Source organism: Molothrus aeneus, chromosome 7 (assembly GCF_037042795.1).
Source record: "Molothrus aeneus isolate 106 chromosome 7, BPBGC_Maene_1.0, whole genome shotgun sequence".
Lineage (NCBI taxonomy): Eukaryota > Metazoa > Chordata > Aves > Passeriformes > Icteridae > Molothrus > Molothrus aeneus.
Window position 1 is genome coordinate 23,146,709 of NC_089652.1, and position 14,048 is coordinate 23,160,756.

The 14,048-nt window shown below is 56.9% G+C and overlaps 1 protein-coding gene across 3 annotated transcripts in view; it reads left to right on the forward strand.

Moving 5' to 3' along the window:
• Window positions 1-306: 306 nt before the first annotated feature.
• The window catches only part of NHEJ1 (non-homologous end joining factor 1), a 42,350-nt gene continuing 28,608 nt past the window's right edge, over window positions 307-14,048 (forward strand). For 2 of the 3 annotated variants that reach the window (XM_066553522.1, XM_066553523.1), the window contains exons 1-5: window positions 307-407; window positions 952-1,137; window positions 1,983-2,192; window positions 4,664-4,802; window positions 6,258-6,316. In XM_066553522.1, the coding sequence (XP_066409619.1) occupies window positions 952-1,137; window positions 1,983-2,192; window positions 4,664-4,802; window positions 6,258-6,316 (594 nt within the window). In that variant the 5' untranslated portion in view covers window positions 307-407. Of the gene's footprint in view, window positions 408-951; window positions 1,138-1,982; window positions 2,193-3,414; window positions 3,641-4,663; window positions 4,803-6,257; window positions 6,317-14,048 lie in introns of those variants that run through there. The other variant, XM_066553524.1, reaches the window with a different exon arrangement.

Here is a 14,048-nt window from a genome sequence, read left to right on the forward strand (position 1 = left end):
TGCCTCTCCGGCTGTACAGGGCGCTGTACCCGGCTGGGCACTAGTGCCGGGACATTTCGCAGCAGACGCAAGCGCACAATAAAATCCTGAAGCATTTCGGTCCCCATCAACATCTCGGCCGTGGCACCCGCCGCTCTAGACGGGCAGCCAGCTCGGCTCGCTGTCCTTGTGAGCAGGCAAGGGAACAGCAGCGCGCTCCGGGGACCGTGGGGTAGGCACGGCCGCTCCCGGAGCGCAGGGAGCGCACATCCCGGCGTGCCCCGGCCCCGCACGCCGCGGAAGAGAGCAGCATGCCGGGAGCCGTAGTCCGCCCTGCCCCCGGCCCGGCGCCGCTCGCAAGCCCGAGGAATTTTGGATAAAAAGCCCGAGCCTCTGCATCCCCCGGCCGCCGGCTTCTTCTGCCCCGGGTAATGCTGCGGCTCCGCAGAGCCCGAGGCCGGCGGGCAGCCGCGATCGCTGGGTCCCCGAGTGTTTTGGGAGCGTGGAGCCCGTCCCAGGGAGGAGCGGGAAGCGGCAGTGGTGTCCCTGCCGGCAGGGCTCGCCTGGAGCGCAGGGATGGGATGCCCCAGCAGGAGGAGGGTGCAGCGCCCAGCTCCCCGCCCGGTGCCGGCGGGGCAGCCTCAATGCTCATTTGGGCGTAGAGGTCTTGCCGAGTTAGCGCCAGCAAGCAGCGGATAGCCCGAGGAGCCAGCAGTTCCACTGCCGTGCGCCTGCTGGAGCGTCTGGGGGGCTTATTGTGAGCTGCGGCAGGACCTGCCCTGCAGCAAGCTCCCCAAACACATGCCCCAGCTCTGCTGCTTGCATGTGTGGCCAGAGCTGGCTGAGTACCCTCACTTCTGTGCTGTCGGGTCACAAATGGGCCAGCCGGGACTGCCGGTCCCTTTAGGCCACCCCAGGGACCAGGTGTGCCTGGGCAGGGGTTGAGGCAGAGACCTGGTTGCTCTCTTGCAGATGGAGGGCTCCGAGGAGCTGGAAAGCAGCCTCCTGACCAAGCCCTGGGCTTCTGTTCGCTTTGGTGAGTCCAGTTTTCTTGCCAAAGTGTGCTTCAGGGATACTGGCTATATCCTGCTGATCTCTGACCTTAGCAGTGTCTGGTACGAGAGTGCAGACGCCGAGGCTGTGGGACAAAGGTCCAAGGTGAGTATCTGAAGAGGCCAGGGGCCTCTTTTTCTCCTCCCAGGAGCTGACATTCCAGCATAAATTGCTTGGTGACACAATGGCTGCTGGGTCTGACTGGGCTCGGGTGCAAATGCCCAACCTGGGAAGTCCCTGTGTGGCTCTGCCCAAGCCCTGTCACCCCACATGGCCAAACACCCTCCTCCTGGGAGAGTGGGCCACTCTGTTTAGCAAGCCTGGGGCAGCCAGGTGGGTCTGCATACAGAGGCTGGCACAGTCTCTTCACTTGTGGGCTGGATGGGCAGCTGGTTTCCCCAGGGTCAATGTACTAAAGAGGAGCTGGAAACAAGGCTGCCTTCTACTCATGACAGAGAGATTCTGTTCACATTCATAGCTAGTAGTCTCTCATGGGGCATCCTGTCAGCTTGGCCCCCAAAAATGCATGGAGCTGTGCCTCATCTCCTCAGCCCATGTGCCCAGGCCCTCATGTGCCATTGGAGTGGCGTGTTCCTGTGTCCCATAATGCTGAGTGGCTGGTGGCAGGAAGGATGGGAGATGGCTGCAGCTCTGGCAGATTGTCCTGCTGTGGGCTCTCAGCCAGGCTATGGTGCTTGTGGTGGCATGCAGAACAGATGTGCTAGTGCAGACTGCTGCACCCTGCCCATCCTGGACTGGCAGGATAGGGGAATCTTCCCAGCATGGCTGGCTTGGGAGAATCAGTGAGGAATGTCATGTCAGCTGGAAGCCAAGGCCCAGGGGTGGTTTTTTGCTGTGGAACATGCAGTAGTTTCACTCCTTGGGTGCTGGGATTTCTGCTGTTTTTTCCCCAGTGCTGTGCTATGCCCCCTAACCTTGCCTTTTCCCAGGAGCTGAACAAGCGGCTGACTGTCCACGTGTCCTCCTTCCTGAGCCACTTGTGCAGCTTGATGTGCCCCTTGCTGGCAGGGCAGCCAGGTGCCACCACTGCCTTCTCCTGCCACCGCTCTCCCAGTGGCCTCAGGCTGCACGTGAAAAGCGAGCTGTCAGGACTGCCCTTCTACTGGGACTTCCACTGCTGCCCGGCTCCCTTGGACATGGTGAGCAAAGCTGCAGAGACTTCAGGGAGGGGAGTGGCCAAAATTAAGGATTATCTCTTTAGGATTATCTCCTTAGGCCTCTCCTTAGAGGCTTTTGTGTAGTCTCAAGCCACGCTGGTGACTGTAGGTTGCCTTCTGCCTCTCCCAAGGCTTACTGTCCCCATTTCTCCCCATTGAGGCTTTGGTTTGTGCCATGCAGTTACACAGGGATGTCCCAGCACATGTTGCTGCTGGGGCATAAGTGAAATGTCCTTGTGAGAGCCCATCTGGAGTTCTGCATCCAAATATGGGGTGCTTGGCACAAGAAAAACATCGACGTGTTAGAAGGGGTCCAGAGGAGAGCCACAAAGATGATAAAAGGGCTGGAGCTCCTCTCCTACAAAGACAAAGGTCTTTATGCAGTAGCAAAGGCAAAGGTTGCAAGAGATGGGATTGTTTGGCATGGAGAAGAGAAGGCTCTGGAGAGACCTCATTGCAGCCTTCCAGTACTTGAAGAGGGCTTATTAAAAAGAGGGAGAACAGCTTTTTACTTGGGCAGATTGTGATAGGACAAGGAGAAAAGTTTTTCAACTATAAGAGGAGACATTTAGATTTGCTGCTAGGAAAAAAGTCTTAATTATGAGGGTGATGAGGCACTGGAGCAGGTTGCCCAGAGAAGTTATGGATGTTCCATTCCTGAAAGTGTTCAAGACCAGGCTGGATGGGCCCTATAACAACCTGATCTAGTGAGTTATATCAAAAATCCCTTCCAAAGCAAACCTTTAGATAATTCTATGTCCAGTGTGGGGTGATGCCCTGCCAGCACTCGGTAGAGCAGAGTGATGCTGTTCTCTTTAGGAGCAAGCCACGAAGCAGGGCACAGAGCAGCGGGTACCCTCAGATGGCCTGCAGGTGGTCTGTCACGACGGGCGGAAAAAGCCGGATTCTCCCGGCTTTTAAGGGTTTGCTCTTTCACGGGCACGTTGCGTTTGCAGCGGCAGCCCCTGCGGACCCCTGCAGGTGGGGCTCCCCCCGGGCCCTGCGTCCCTGCGCGCACAAGAGGGCGCCCGGCGCCCGCGAACCGCCCGGCGGAGCCCCGGGCCCGGCACGGCGCTGCGGCCCCGCCGCCGGCGGGAGGCAGCGCCCCGCAGCCCCGGAGCCCCGCTCGGCCGGCGGGAGGCAGCGCCCCGCAGCCCCGCTCGGCCGGCGGGAGGCAGCGCCCCGCAGCCCCGCAGCTCCGCTCCCGCTGCCGGCCGCGGTGCCTCTGCCCCCGAACGGCTGTGCTTGGGCATGGCGGGGGCACAGCCGGGCTCCCCAGCTGCTGCGGGGGCTGCTCTCACCGTCAGGGTTGAGCTGGGGAGCCGGTAATCGGGGTCCTGGCTGAGCTAATGAGGTGCAAAGGCCCTCTTCCCGGCTGCTCCTCTACTTCATCGTGGACACACACTGGATCTCTGCAAGACACCATGGAGGTGGGAAGCAGCTGGGGTGCTGAGTGTGGCTGGTGGATGCAGTGATGGGGATCAACTCTGGCCCAGCCAGGGGCTTGAAGAAGGCATAGAGCCTACCTGGCTCGGCCCATCCCACCTCTGCTGCAGGTGGTGCACTCCAAGTGCTCCAGTGGGTGATGGCCATCACCTCTGGGCTCATATCTTGGGGTGGGCAAAGCACAGAGCCCACTGTGGGCTTGCCATAGGAGTGAGAATGCTTCGAGAGCAATGCTGGGTTTGCTGTCCTCTCACCCATGGACTCAGCCTGGCCACAGAAACAAGGGACACAGTGGGTTGGGGGATCTCAAATACCCTTCCAGAGACTGAAGGACGTGATAGGAGAGAGGCTGCTTTGTGATCCTGCTGGGCCAGGATGGCCCAGCTGGGCTCTGAGACAGAGGACATGCCCAGGGCTCTGCATGAGGCTTGTGTGGCGTAAGCTTAGAGGGCACACTGCAGTGGGGGCTGCAATGGGGAGCATGCACAAGTCCTGCCTGTTGAGATCTCTTTTGCTTTTGATCTTACTTCCCTGGAAGTGCCTCTCCTGTTCATGAAGCCACAGTTTGACATCTTGGAGCTTTCTGGTTTTTCACCCAGCCATTCCTGTTTCCTGCATAGGAACGTGCCATGAGGTGTGCAGAGCCATGGAGAGGGTCTGGGTGGCACATCGGGGGCTCTCTGTTTCCTGTTGCACCCCAGGTAGTGGGTGGAACACTGCCTATCCCTGCTCTCCCACCTAAGCTCTCCCCTGCTGCAGCCTCAGCTGTGAAAGGATGGGGTTGGGATGGAGGGATATGTCTCACAGCATCTGGCCTGCCTTCTCCCAGCTCACATCCTTTTCCCACTGGATGTGTGTGAGATGTGGGGTATTTTGTGGAGCCCTGTGTGACCTGGGCTGCAGCTCTTGCTAAGACCTTGCTGGGTGCCCTGCTCTGACCATTCTGAGGACAGCTGTGTGCCTTCCTGGACCTGGACCTTTCCTAGAGCACCCCTCCTCTGTTGTAGGTGTCCCGTCACCTCGTGCGGCCCCTGATCCAGATGAACCTGGTGCTGCAGTGCCAGGTGCAAGAGCTAATTTCCCTGCTGCTCCAGAAGGATGCTGAGATTGAGGATTACAGGGAGAGCGGGGCCACTCTCAGCAGAGGTGAGGAGGGATGCCTGGGGCAGAGAACAAGTTTCCTCCTTAGCACTGGGCTGGCGTGCTTTGCTCCCTCTGGCTGTTACCCAGCCTGGCTTGTGTTTCATATTTAGCTAAGCCAGCAGCACAACAGTAGCCAGAAGGCTGGGAGCAGCCTCTGGGGTGAGCTGGGGGAGGAGCAGCCCTTGACCGATAGCTGTAGGAGTTGGGGAGTGGCCAAGGGGCTCTCCAGTACTCTGAGAGCACCTGGCTGGTCCCCAGGAGCCAGCGGGGAAGCCTCAAGGGCTGGCCCTGCAGTGGTGTCAGGCTCCCTTCCCAAGTGCAGTAGCTCACTGAGTGCTTGGACAGCACCCAGGGGCTCTGGGCTCTCCCAAATGTGGGAAGAGCAGCCGTGCTCATGGGCCCTCCTCCAGTGCCCAGCCCACTTTGCCATCAGGCTGATGGGCACACCGTACCCCCCCTGGACGTGGGGCAGGGGGAGCCACCTTGGGGGGTGGTTTGTTCCCCACCTATGGAGGTTGGCTGGGCGCTGTTTTTTGGGTCATCCCTTGCTACTGCCATGCTTTCTCCTGCTGCCACAGGTGATACCTGCACTTCTGCAGGAGCATGCTGCCCTGAGCATGCAGAGACTAATGGGGGTCAGCCCGGGCTTGTGTATCACATCCAGGAAGATACTGTGGTCCAGACCCTGTCCCATGACTGGTGCCCCTACTACAGGAGCCTGGATCTGCCCTGTAGGTGCACTAGAGCTGCATTGGCCAGCTGCACTTCCCTCTATCCTGCTGCATGCAATCTCTGCACGGCTTGGAGCAGCCTGGACAACCTGTCTTGGGTCCAGGCACTGATGCTGGTGAGCAGCTGGCCTCTCTTGTCCCTTACTTGGTGCAGGGCAGAAAGCTGGGAGAAAGCATTGCACCCTAGTGGCTGAGCAAATCCAGCCAGCTGCTTCTCCAGTCTACATCTTAGCAACAATGTGGAAAAATTAGTGTTTTGGACGAGGTGCAGAGCAGAATATAACAGGGGTTTGTCCCTGTCCTGCAAGAGGAGGGCGCAGGCTGGCTCACACCTTCATTTGAGCAGCTGGACAAGCAGTGCCCTGTCCCACAGACTCAGACAGCTTGTTCTAGCTGGAAGGTCTGGGAATGGTGTTGAGCATGTCCTGCCACCGTTCCCTACTCGGAAGTGCGGGACAAGTGGGGATGGACTATTGGCTCTGCCTGGCTGCTGTCTGCTTCAGCAGGCTCAACCATGCTTTTCCAACTTCCTTGTGGTCCTTGCACCTTCTGCTAACCAAATGATATGTCCCTAGCCCAAGAGGCCTGCTGGTGTTTCCTGCTGATTCTGGGAAGAGCATGCTGGAGCTTTTCCCCTGCAGCATCCTCACCCTATGGTCAGGGAAAGGGGAAGCTGGGGGGGAGGTCTGGCCCAACCTGCCCAGGCTGATCCCTGTCTCCCTTGCAGACCGCCTGCGGACAGAGCCCTTCCGGGAGGAGACGTTTCAGCAGAACTTCATGGCTGAGGTAAGGAACGGTGCAAGTCCTCTCTCCTTTGCCCAAGGGGTGGTTTCATCAGCAGCTGCAGTGTGTGGTGTGCCAGGCTGCATGGGAGCACTGATGGGGATAGCTAGACTTGCCTAAAGAGGGGTCATGCCCTCTCGCTCTCCCACAGCCCTCTTTGTGTCCTTGCACCTCATCTCTAGGCCTAGCAGAGCAGGGAATAGGCCTGACATAGCTGGATGGGAACTGCCTGGTTGCTGGGAGCTGCCAGAGGTGCGAGCCAGGCTGGCTGCTTCACAGGAGGGTGCCATCACTGGGGCATATTCGCTGTATTCACTTGCCTCCCAGACTTGCTGTGGACCCAAACACTGCTGCTGATGGCAGGCAGGGATCAGGTGAATGAGGAGAAGCCATCCCTTTTTAGTTCACCTGTTGCTTTTAGAGGTGATTTTGCAGTGACACATTGTGGGGACGAGAGCTTTTCAGCATGGTATCCATGCTCTGCCTGTCACTGTCCCCTTGGCACACTCAGCTCTAAAATCAGACGTGTGCTTTGGAGAAACTGGGACTGGAAGGAGAGAGTCTTTGATCCTTTTGCATTACTGGAAATCATCACAGAAGCACTGAAATGATTCAGACTAATGTGTCAGGGTCAGAAATGCTTGATGCCCATTATGCAAAAGGACTTGGGGCACTTCTGAGTGTTCCTGTGCTCACTGTGAAGGCACAGGAATGGGGGGCAGTGGTACCTGCTGGGGACCAGGTTGTCAGCCAAGGTGCCAGTGGTATCACACGGGCTTTGGGAGGATGGTGGTTTATGAGATGAGCTGATGTACTTTTGCAGCCAACAATAGATGATCTGCAGAGTTTCTAAAAATTAGAGATGATCCCTCTTTTATATGCAAGGCATTGCATCCAGTGCAGGCAACTTTCCCCTGGATTATGAACGATAGAGATGAATTCACTGCTGGACTGCAACTTGAAGGTTGCCTAGGGACCAGTGATCATGACCAGATTACATTCACCCTGGGCACAGAAAGGACATTCCTAAGCAGTAATTTATATCCTTCATGCCTTGAAAGAGCTAATTTCCCAAAGCAGGGGGAAAATTATGAGTGAAATCAGCTCAGAGGAAACATTTAGATAGAAAAATGTGAATGAAAATGGTGAGCTCTTTCAGAAGAATTTCAGAAGCCACAAAAAGCCACAATTCCACAATCAAGAAAGAGGGCAGCACTGGCCCAGAGCCCGTTCTGGTTCAGCAGCAAAGTGAAGGCAGCAATTAGAAATAAAAGAGCAGTTTATAACAAATGGGAGAGCGGGAGTAGATAGCAATCAGTATAAATTAGAAATTATGAAGTGTAGAAAATGGGTAACAGAAGCTAAAGACATCAGGGAAAAATCATGGCGATGAACAGAAGGGAAAGGCTTTTATTTAGTGTAGCAGGAGAAAACCCCAAGCTCCCAGCAATAGGATAAGCTTATTAGTAGACAGAGGTGGTAAAATGATTTATACTGGACCAGACATGGCAGAAGCAGTCAGTAAATGTTTCAGTGCTGTTGCTGGAAGGGTGCAGGCAGATGTGCCAGGATAGGGGGATGGTGAAGTGTCTTTGTAGAAGAGTCATCTGAACAACATCTGCTAAAGATGAACATCAGGCTTGAAATTCAGAGTCCTCCAAGAGCTGGTCAGGTCTGGGCCATGGGGGAAGGTGCAGAGTGGGCAGGAGGGGAGTGAGGCAGAGCCTGGCAAAAGCAGCTGGTGTGGAGCACATCTGGCACAGGCTGAAAAGATGGGATGGTGGTTGGTGCTGTGTGTCCCGAGAACAGTCCAGGAGCAGTGTCTTGGAGCCAGATAGGGAATGGAAGGCTCTGGGAGATGCTGCCCCTCTGCATCCTCTGGTAGCCAGGTCTGAGCACTGGCTGCAGGGGAGAGGCTGGTGGAAGGATGCAGTTGTGCACTTGGTCTGCTGGAAGGGTGTGTCCTCTCTGCATTCGTACCATTCTTTATAAACCCACTGATGATGCCATCTTGCAGCAATGAGCTGTGAGATGCAAACAGCTGCTGCCTTTGGTTTGAATGTGGTACCCTGTTGTTCCTTCTGATGCCTCCTAGGTCTTGTGTTAGTGAGAAACACCAAAAATGGCTTTTCAGCTCTTCACCACCAAAACTGGCTCTTCACCCCAGACTCTCCTCTCATCTTGCAGCAGAAAGATGGTCTGGGTGACCTCATTGTCTCTGTGCAGTTACTTCAGAGCCTCCAGGCAATTTAACACTCTATTTGTCAGCTCCTAAAAGGAGCAGCGCAAGGAGCTGGGGTCCCTCAGGATGTGCTGTGGGGAGCTGGGAATGCAGTGAGCAGCTCCCATGTGTAGGTTTCCAAAAAGATGCTGGTCAATCAGCACAGAGTCACAGGAATGAACTGGGGAGAGAGCCTGGCATTGAGGGCTTGGAAGGGAAGAGCTCTGTCTAGCTTATTAGGGAGAAAATTGAGAGTGCCTTGATCGTAGTCTGTGCGGGTCTTTACAAGGAGAAAAGGCTGGTTGGTGAAGGGCTCTCTTTAATCTTGCAGAGAGCACTGGAGCAGAAGCCAGGCACTGGGACATAGAGCCAGGGAATTTCAAGTTAGAATGGAGGCGCTTGGGTTTGCTCCTGCCAGTGACTGGGGCATGCTCCCAAGGGCAGTGGTTGATCCTCTGTCTCTTAATGTCTCTAAAGTGGGCTAGGAGCCTGCCTGGAAGAAAACCAAGTTGCTGGGTTTTGTCTTGGTTGAACATCAGTGGACAGGAGGTCAAGAAGAGAGATCTATTCATCCTTCCAGTATCTCCATCTGTGAAATGGGGCTGCAGGTTGTGAATGTTTGGTTGTGGTAAGCACCTCTTGGCTGGAGAGGGATTGTGATGATGTGGTACAGGGCTGGATGTGGGCAGGTGCTCCACAGCTTTTCTCACTTCCCAGATATTTGCTGTATCCCGCATGGAGAGGAAAGGACCTGTCAGTCCCCCAGGGCAGAGCTGCAGAGCCTCTCAGCTTAGGCATGCCCTTTATCTGGGCTTGTGTGCACTTGGCTGTCCAGGGCATTTTAACTAACCATGGGGAGTTTTCCAGCAAAGCCCTGGTAATATTTATACGTTTAGGAAATGATGCTTTCACACACACAGTTTTTGGCAAGGGTTCACTGCTGAGCAGCTGCCTGGGCTTGAGCAGAGCTGGAAGGAGCAGTGGCTGTGCAGAAGCCGAGGTGGAGCTGGTGGCTTTTATTGGCAAGCCCAGGGGTTCACACCATTAGGGGAAGGAGAAGGCGGCTGGAGAGGGCTCAGTGCTTCGGGGCTTCCCCAGCTCTGTTCCCAGCAGTCTAGGACCCAGCAGGTTGGGGATATTTTGTCCCCTGGTGTCCCTCTGGTTTACAGAAATGGCCCCACAGGGCAGGGTGGGGTGGCCACCCATGAGTTTTGAGGGCCTGCTCCAGCTTGGTTACGGTCAGCGTTTCATGACACAGCTTATTCCAGAGTCTGCACTCTGACTTGGAGGGAGAAGGGTGAGCAGGTTCCTGCAGCGCCGTGCCCCCTGCTCTGAGGAGGGCAGGGACAGGTACACCGAGGACAAGCTCATGGATACCATCAGTGCAAATATAGCCCCTGTGCCCCAGGATGCTCTGCCCTGTGTATTTTTATCTGCTGTGGCTGGCCGGGGGCGGCTGCTCCGCACCTCCGCAAGCGGAGCGCGGGACCTCGGCAAACAGGACGCGGCGGGTTCACGGCTCGACCCCGGGGCCCGGCGAGGAGGAGGAGGATGTACCATCAAAACAAGCAACGCTGCAGAGGAAGATAAACAAACAGGCAGCTTCCAGTGTGGCCCCAGCCGAGGGCGAGTGGGAGCCCCGGGGCCAGGGCTGGCGGGGGTGCCGGCAGCGGTGCTGGCTGACGTCAGGGCGGCCGGGGTCAGCATCCCTCGCATTGTTTCCCACCCGGGCTGGGACCCGGGCCAGGCACCCGGCCCCCTCCCGGCTGGGGACACAGGCCAGCGGGGCAGGTGGAGGGTGGCTGGGATGCGCTCTGCAGCCGCAGGCCATTGCCACCGCGGGGTCCAGCCGGGTACCTGGCTGCTGCTCACTGCCTGCCTCCAGCACCCACTCTCTGCTTTTTAACAGGAACTGAAAATAAGCCCTGGGTAGCGGAGTGGCCCCGGTCTGGCCGAGGACGAAGGCAGTGGTGGCCTGCGTGTTTTGCAGGGTGGGGACGGCATCCCTCAAACCCACGCCAGCTCAGGGCAGTGGAGAGGAAGCAGCCCTTTGGCTCCTTCAAACGAGGGATGTTTTTAATTAGCGCAAGGTAGCTGCGGCTTTGCAGCTGCGACTGGGCCAGAGTGGGGTGATGGCATGTGTGTGACATGGACTGCGTGCACACAGGGTGCAGGGCCTGGGGAGAACGTCCTGGGGGTGCTCTGCTGGGCTGGGGCCCTTGGCATGGAGCTGGGGAAGGAGCTGTGTGCTGCTGCTGTCAGGGCTAAGCAGTGCAAAATTTGCACAGCCCTGGGCAGGTGGCTCAGGGCAGAGGTGGCAGCATAGGGCTGGCTTGTGGGGCAGCTTGGATGAGCAGAGCAAGCTCTTGTATGCTGCCAAGCATTTGTGCTGTGAGCCCCATGGGTGATGGTGTCTTGTTCTGGATTGGGGCCACCTGGATGGTCCTTGCTTCATTCCTGAGCAAGCTTTGGTCACGTTATCCCATCACTGCCCTGGGGTCTGAGTTGCACACTGGAAATGCAGTGGGCCATGGCTGTGCTGAGCAGAGTGGGGCACACACTGCCCTGCACACATGTGGTCTCAGGGAGCTGCACACTGCTGCAAGCAGGAATGGAGTGAGGGCTGCTTGTACTCAGTGTGAGCACATGTACCAGAGCAGGAGCGTGAGAACAGCACTAGGAGTGTGCATGCTGCTACTGATGGGAACAGGGGGCACAGTGCCACATCTGCTGCCTGAAGAGGGCAGGGGACAGGGACTAGCACTTGGTGTCCACAGTGGTGCACCTGGGGAGATGCACTGGTGGTCATCACAGTGTGGGTGCTCACCACCGCCTGGGCACAGCCCCCTGCAGTGTTTGCCATAGAGGCCCGTGGTGGTCGGTGCTGTGGTGTTATTTATTTATTTGCTGAGGCCCCAGCAGGTGAGGGGCACCCAGCCAGGATGCACTCTCGGGGCTGCCACTGGCAGCCACAGGCCGCTTGCACAAGCAGTGAGTCAGTGGAGCTACATGCTGCTAAAACCAGACTTGGCACAGGCACCCCAGAGCAGCAGTCTGCCCAAAAGTGCCCAGACCACGGGCAAGCAGTGAGTCCCTGGCTGCTGGACCAGGGCTAGGCTGGCTGTGATTGCTCCAGCCCTTGCCTCTGCCAGGGATGTAGATGCTATCCCAAGAGCCCTGAGGGGATGTTCCTTCTGGGGATCTGGAGGTTTCACAGCCCAACCCCCTGTGACTGTGGCTGTGACACTGTAGAGAATGGGTGGCACCTGGACCAGGTACAGGCAGCTGTCTGCTTGGTCCCAGCCCACTTTGGCCCAGCATCCAGTGGTTTGTTTGGGGATGGAGGGGTGGACAAGCACCATCACAGCCACCCTCCCTGGGGTGCTGCACAGCCCTTGTCTGGCACATCTGGTCTGGCATGTATAGAGAGCCCTCCTTTGCAGCTGGGGTGCTCCTCATCCTCTCCATGCCGTGCCATGCCATGCCATGCTGTACCATGCAAAGCTGTGCCACACTGCTGTGGTGTGCCAGGTTGTGCCATGCTGTGCCATGCACTGCAGGCAGCAAGAGGGGTGTCACAGATCTTTTGGCAGAAGGGGCCAGACCCTGCTCCTGCGGGAGAGGCCCCAGCCTGTGCTTGGGCACTGGCTGTGCAGTGCTGCTGAGGAACAGCTCAGCTCGGGGGATGATTGATCTCGTGTCAGCAGGCAGTGGTTTGAGCCAGTGCCAGGCCTCAGCTCAAATGGGAGCATTGAAGGGGGAGAGCCCCTTCCCCCTCCTGAAAGCAGAGCAGCCATCCCCCTGCCACCAGCCCCGGCTCTGCTCCCACATCTTGGCCATTATCAGCCCTGCAGCTGTGGGCAGTGCCCAGCCCTGGGGAGCACCAGGGGCAGCAGGGAGCACGGAGGTGTCTGGGGTCCCAGCCCCACCACGCTGGGCTCTGTGGCTGTGTTTGGGCTAGAGAAGGGCAAAGGGGACATGCAGGGATGGTTGGCAGGGGAGAAGGTGTGGAGCATGGTCTGCCCCTGACCACTGTGCCTTGCAGCCACCTGTCCCAGCTCAGGGTATGGCAGCAGCTCCCGGAAGCAAAGGATCTTTTGAGGTGGAAAACAGGGTAGACTTTGATGAGGCACTAAAGGCACTGCTCTGTGTTAGCAAGGGATGTGGCAGCAGCTCTGTCCCCAGCTGATGGGGTTTGGACTGGGGTGTTGCCATCCCCACTGTCTCCAAGAGCAGAGGAACAGTGCTGCCTGCAGCCCTGGTGCTGTCCTCAGCAGCTCCCAGCACCCCTTCTGTGCTTGAAATGTCAGGTCTTTTCACCATGTCCCTGTGTGTCCTGAGCCCTTCACTAGCTTCCTCCACACCCACAGCTCCAGTGGCATCCGCTGGCAGCTTTAATTGGTGTTCCTGAAAGCTGATCCCTCCCTGTCCCATGGGCCAAAGCCTCTGTAGCCTCCTCCAGTTGTGCCAGCCCATGCAGAGGTGATACTGAACAGCTGAGACATCTGGGCAGACAGCAGCACCTGGGAATGGATTGCTCTGCACCCCAGGGGATACAGCCATCGGATTCCTGAGTCTGCCTGCTCCCACTCTGCCTGGACCTTTGCACTCTGTGTATCTGTGTAAGGAAACAGGGCCATTCATGTATTTCTCTCTCTATTTATACCTCTCCCTTTCCGTATTTAGTGTGTGCGCAGGCAGAGGGGGCAGCAAATGCCGGGGCCACTGATGTTCTTGGCTCCAGCACGGGCTGGAATTTCGTCCTGGAATGTATCCTGAACCGCTCTGAAAACACGAATAAATCTCTGTGTGTTGTGTGCATGTGTGTACACAAATACATAGACAACGTATAGACATGGAGCCATATAGGGCATTTGTGAGCTTTGCTATTTAAAGGAAGGAGTAGTTAGAGGGTTCTCAGCGAGGCAAACACCTCTGGATCAAAGGGATGCAGGGTGCTCTGCTAGTGACCAGGCATCTGAGAAGGTAGCGGGCACTTGCTTTGTCCTCTCCGGGGAGCTGAAGCCACCATGTTTGTTGGTGACATGCCCAAAGTAGCACACCCTTCAAGCACCAAACAGTGCTCTGATCCCATGGTGCCTACATTTGATTGAGATCTCTGCTTCCTGGCCTCCAGCCTCTCAGTGAGAGCCCCAGAGAACCAGCTCCTGTGCTGCTAATAGAGGCTGCAGAGCCTGATCTGGAGCTGGATGATGTTAGGCAAGGATATCAACCCCTCTGTGGCACGGGGTGGGCTTCCAGAGCATCAGGGATTGTCTCCTGAACATCAACTTGTGCTCACAGCTCTTGAGGGGAGATCATCTAGGAAAGGAGGAAATAAATGCTGTGTAACAGGTCCCAGGTAGGTGCTGAGCTGGGCATCTCCTTGGCATGCTGCAGTGTCTGGTGGTCATGGTTGTCTGGGAATGACAATGAAAAGGGGAAAAGAAAATTTGATACCAAATCCCAAACAGGATTCTTGGCCGTGCCAATTCTTCAGGAGGTGCTGGCAGC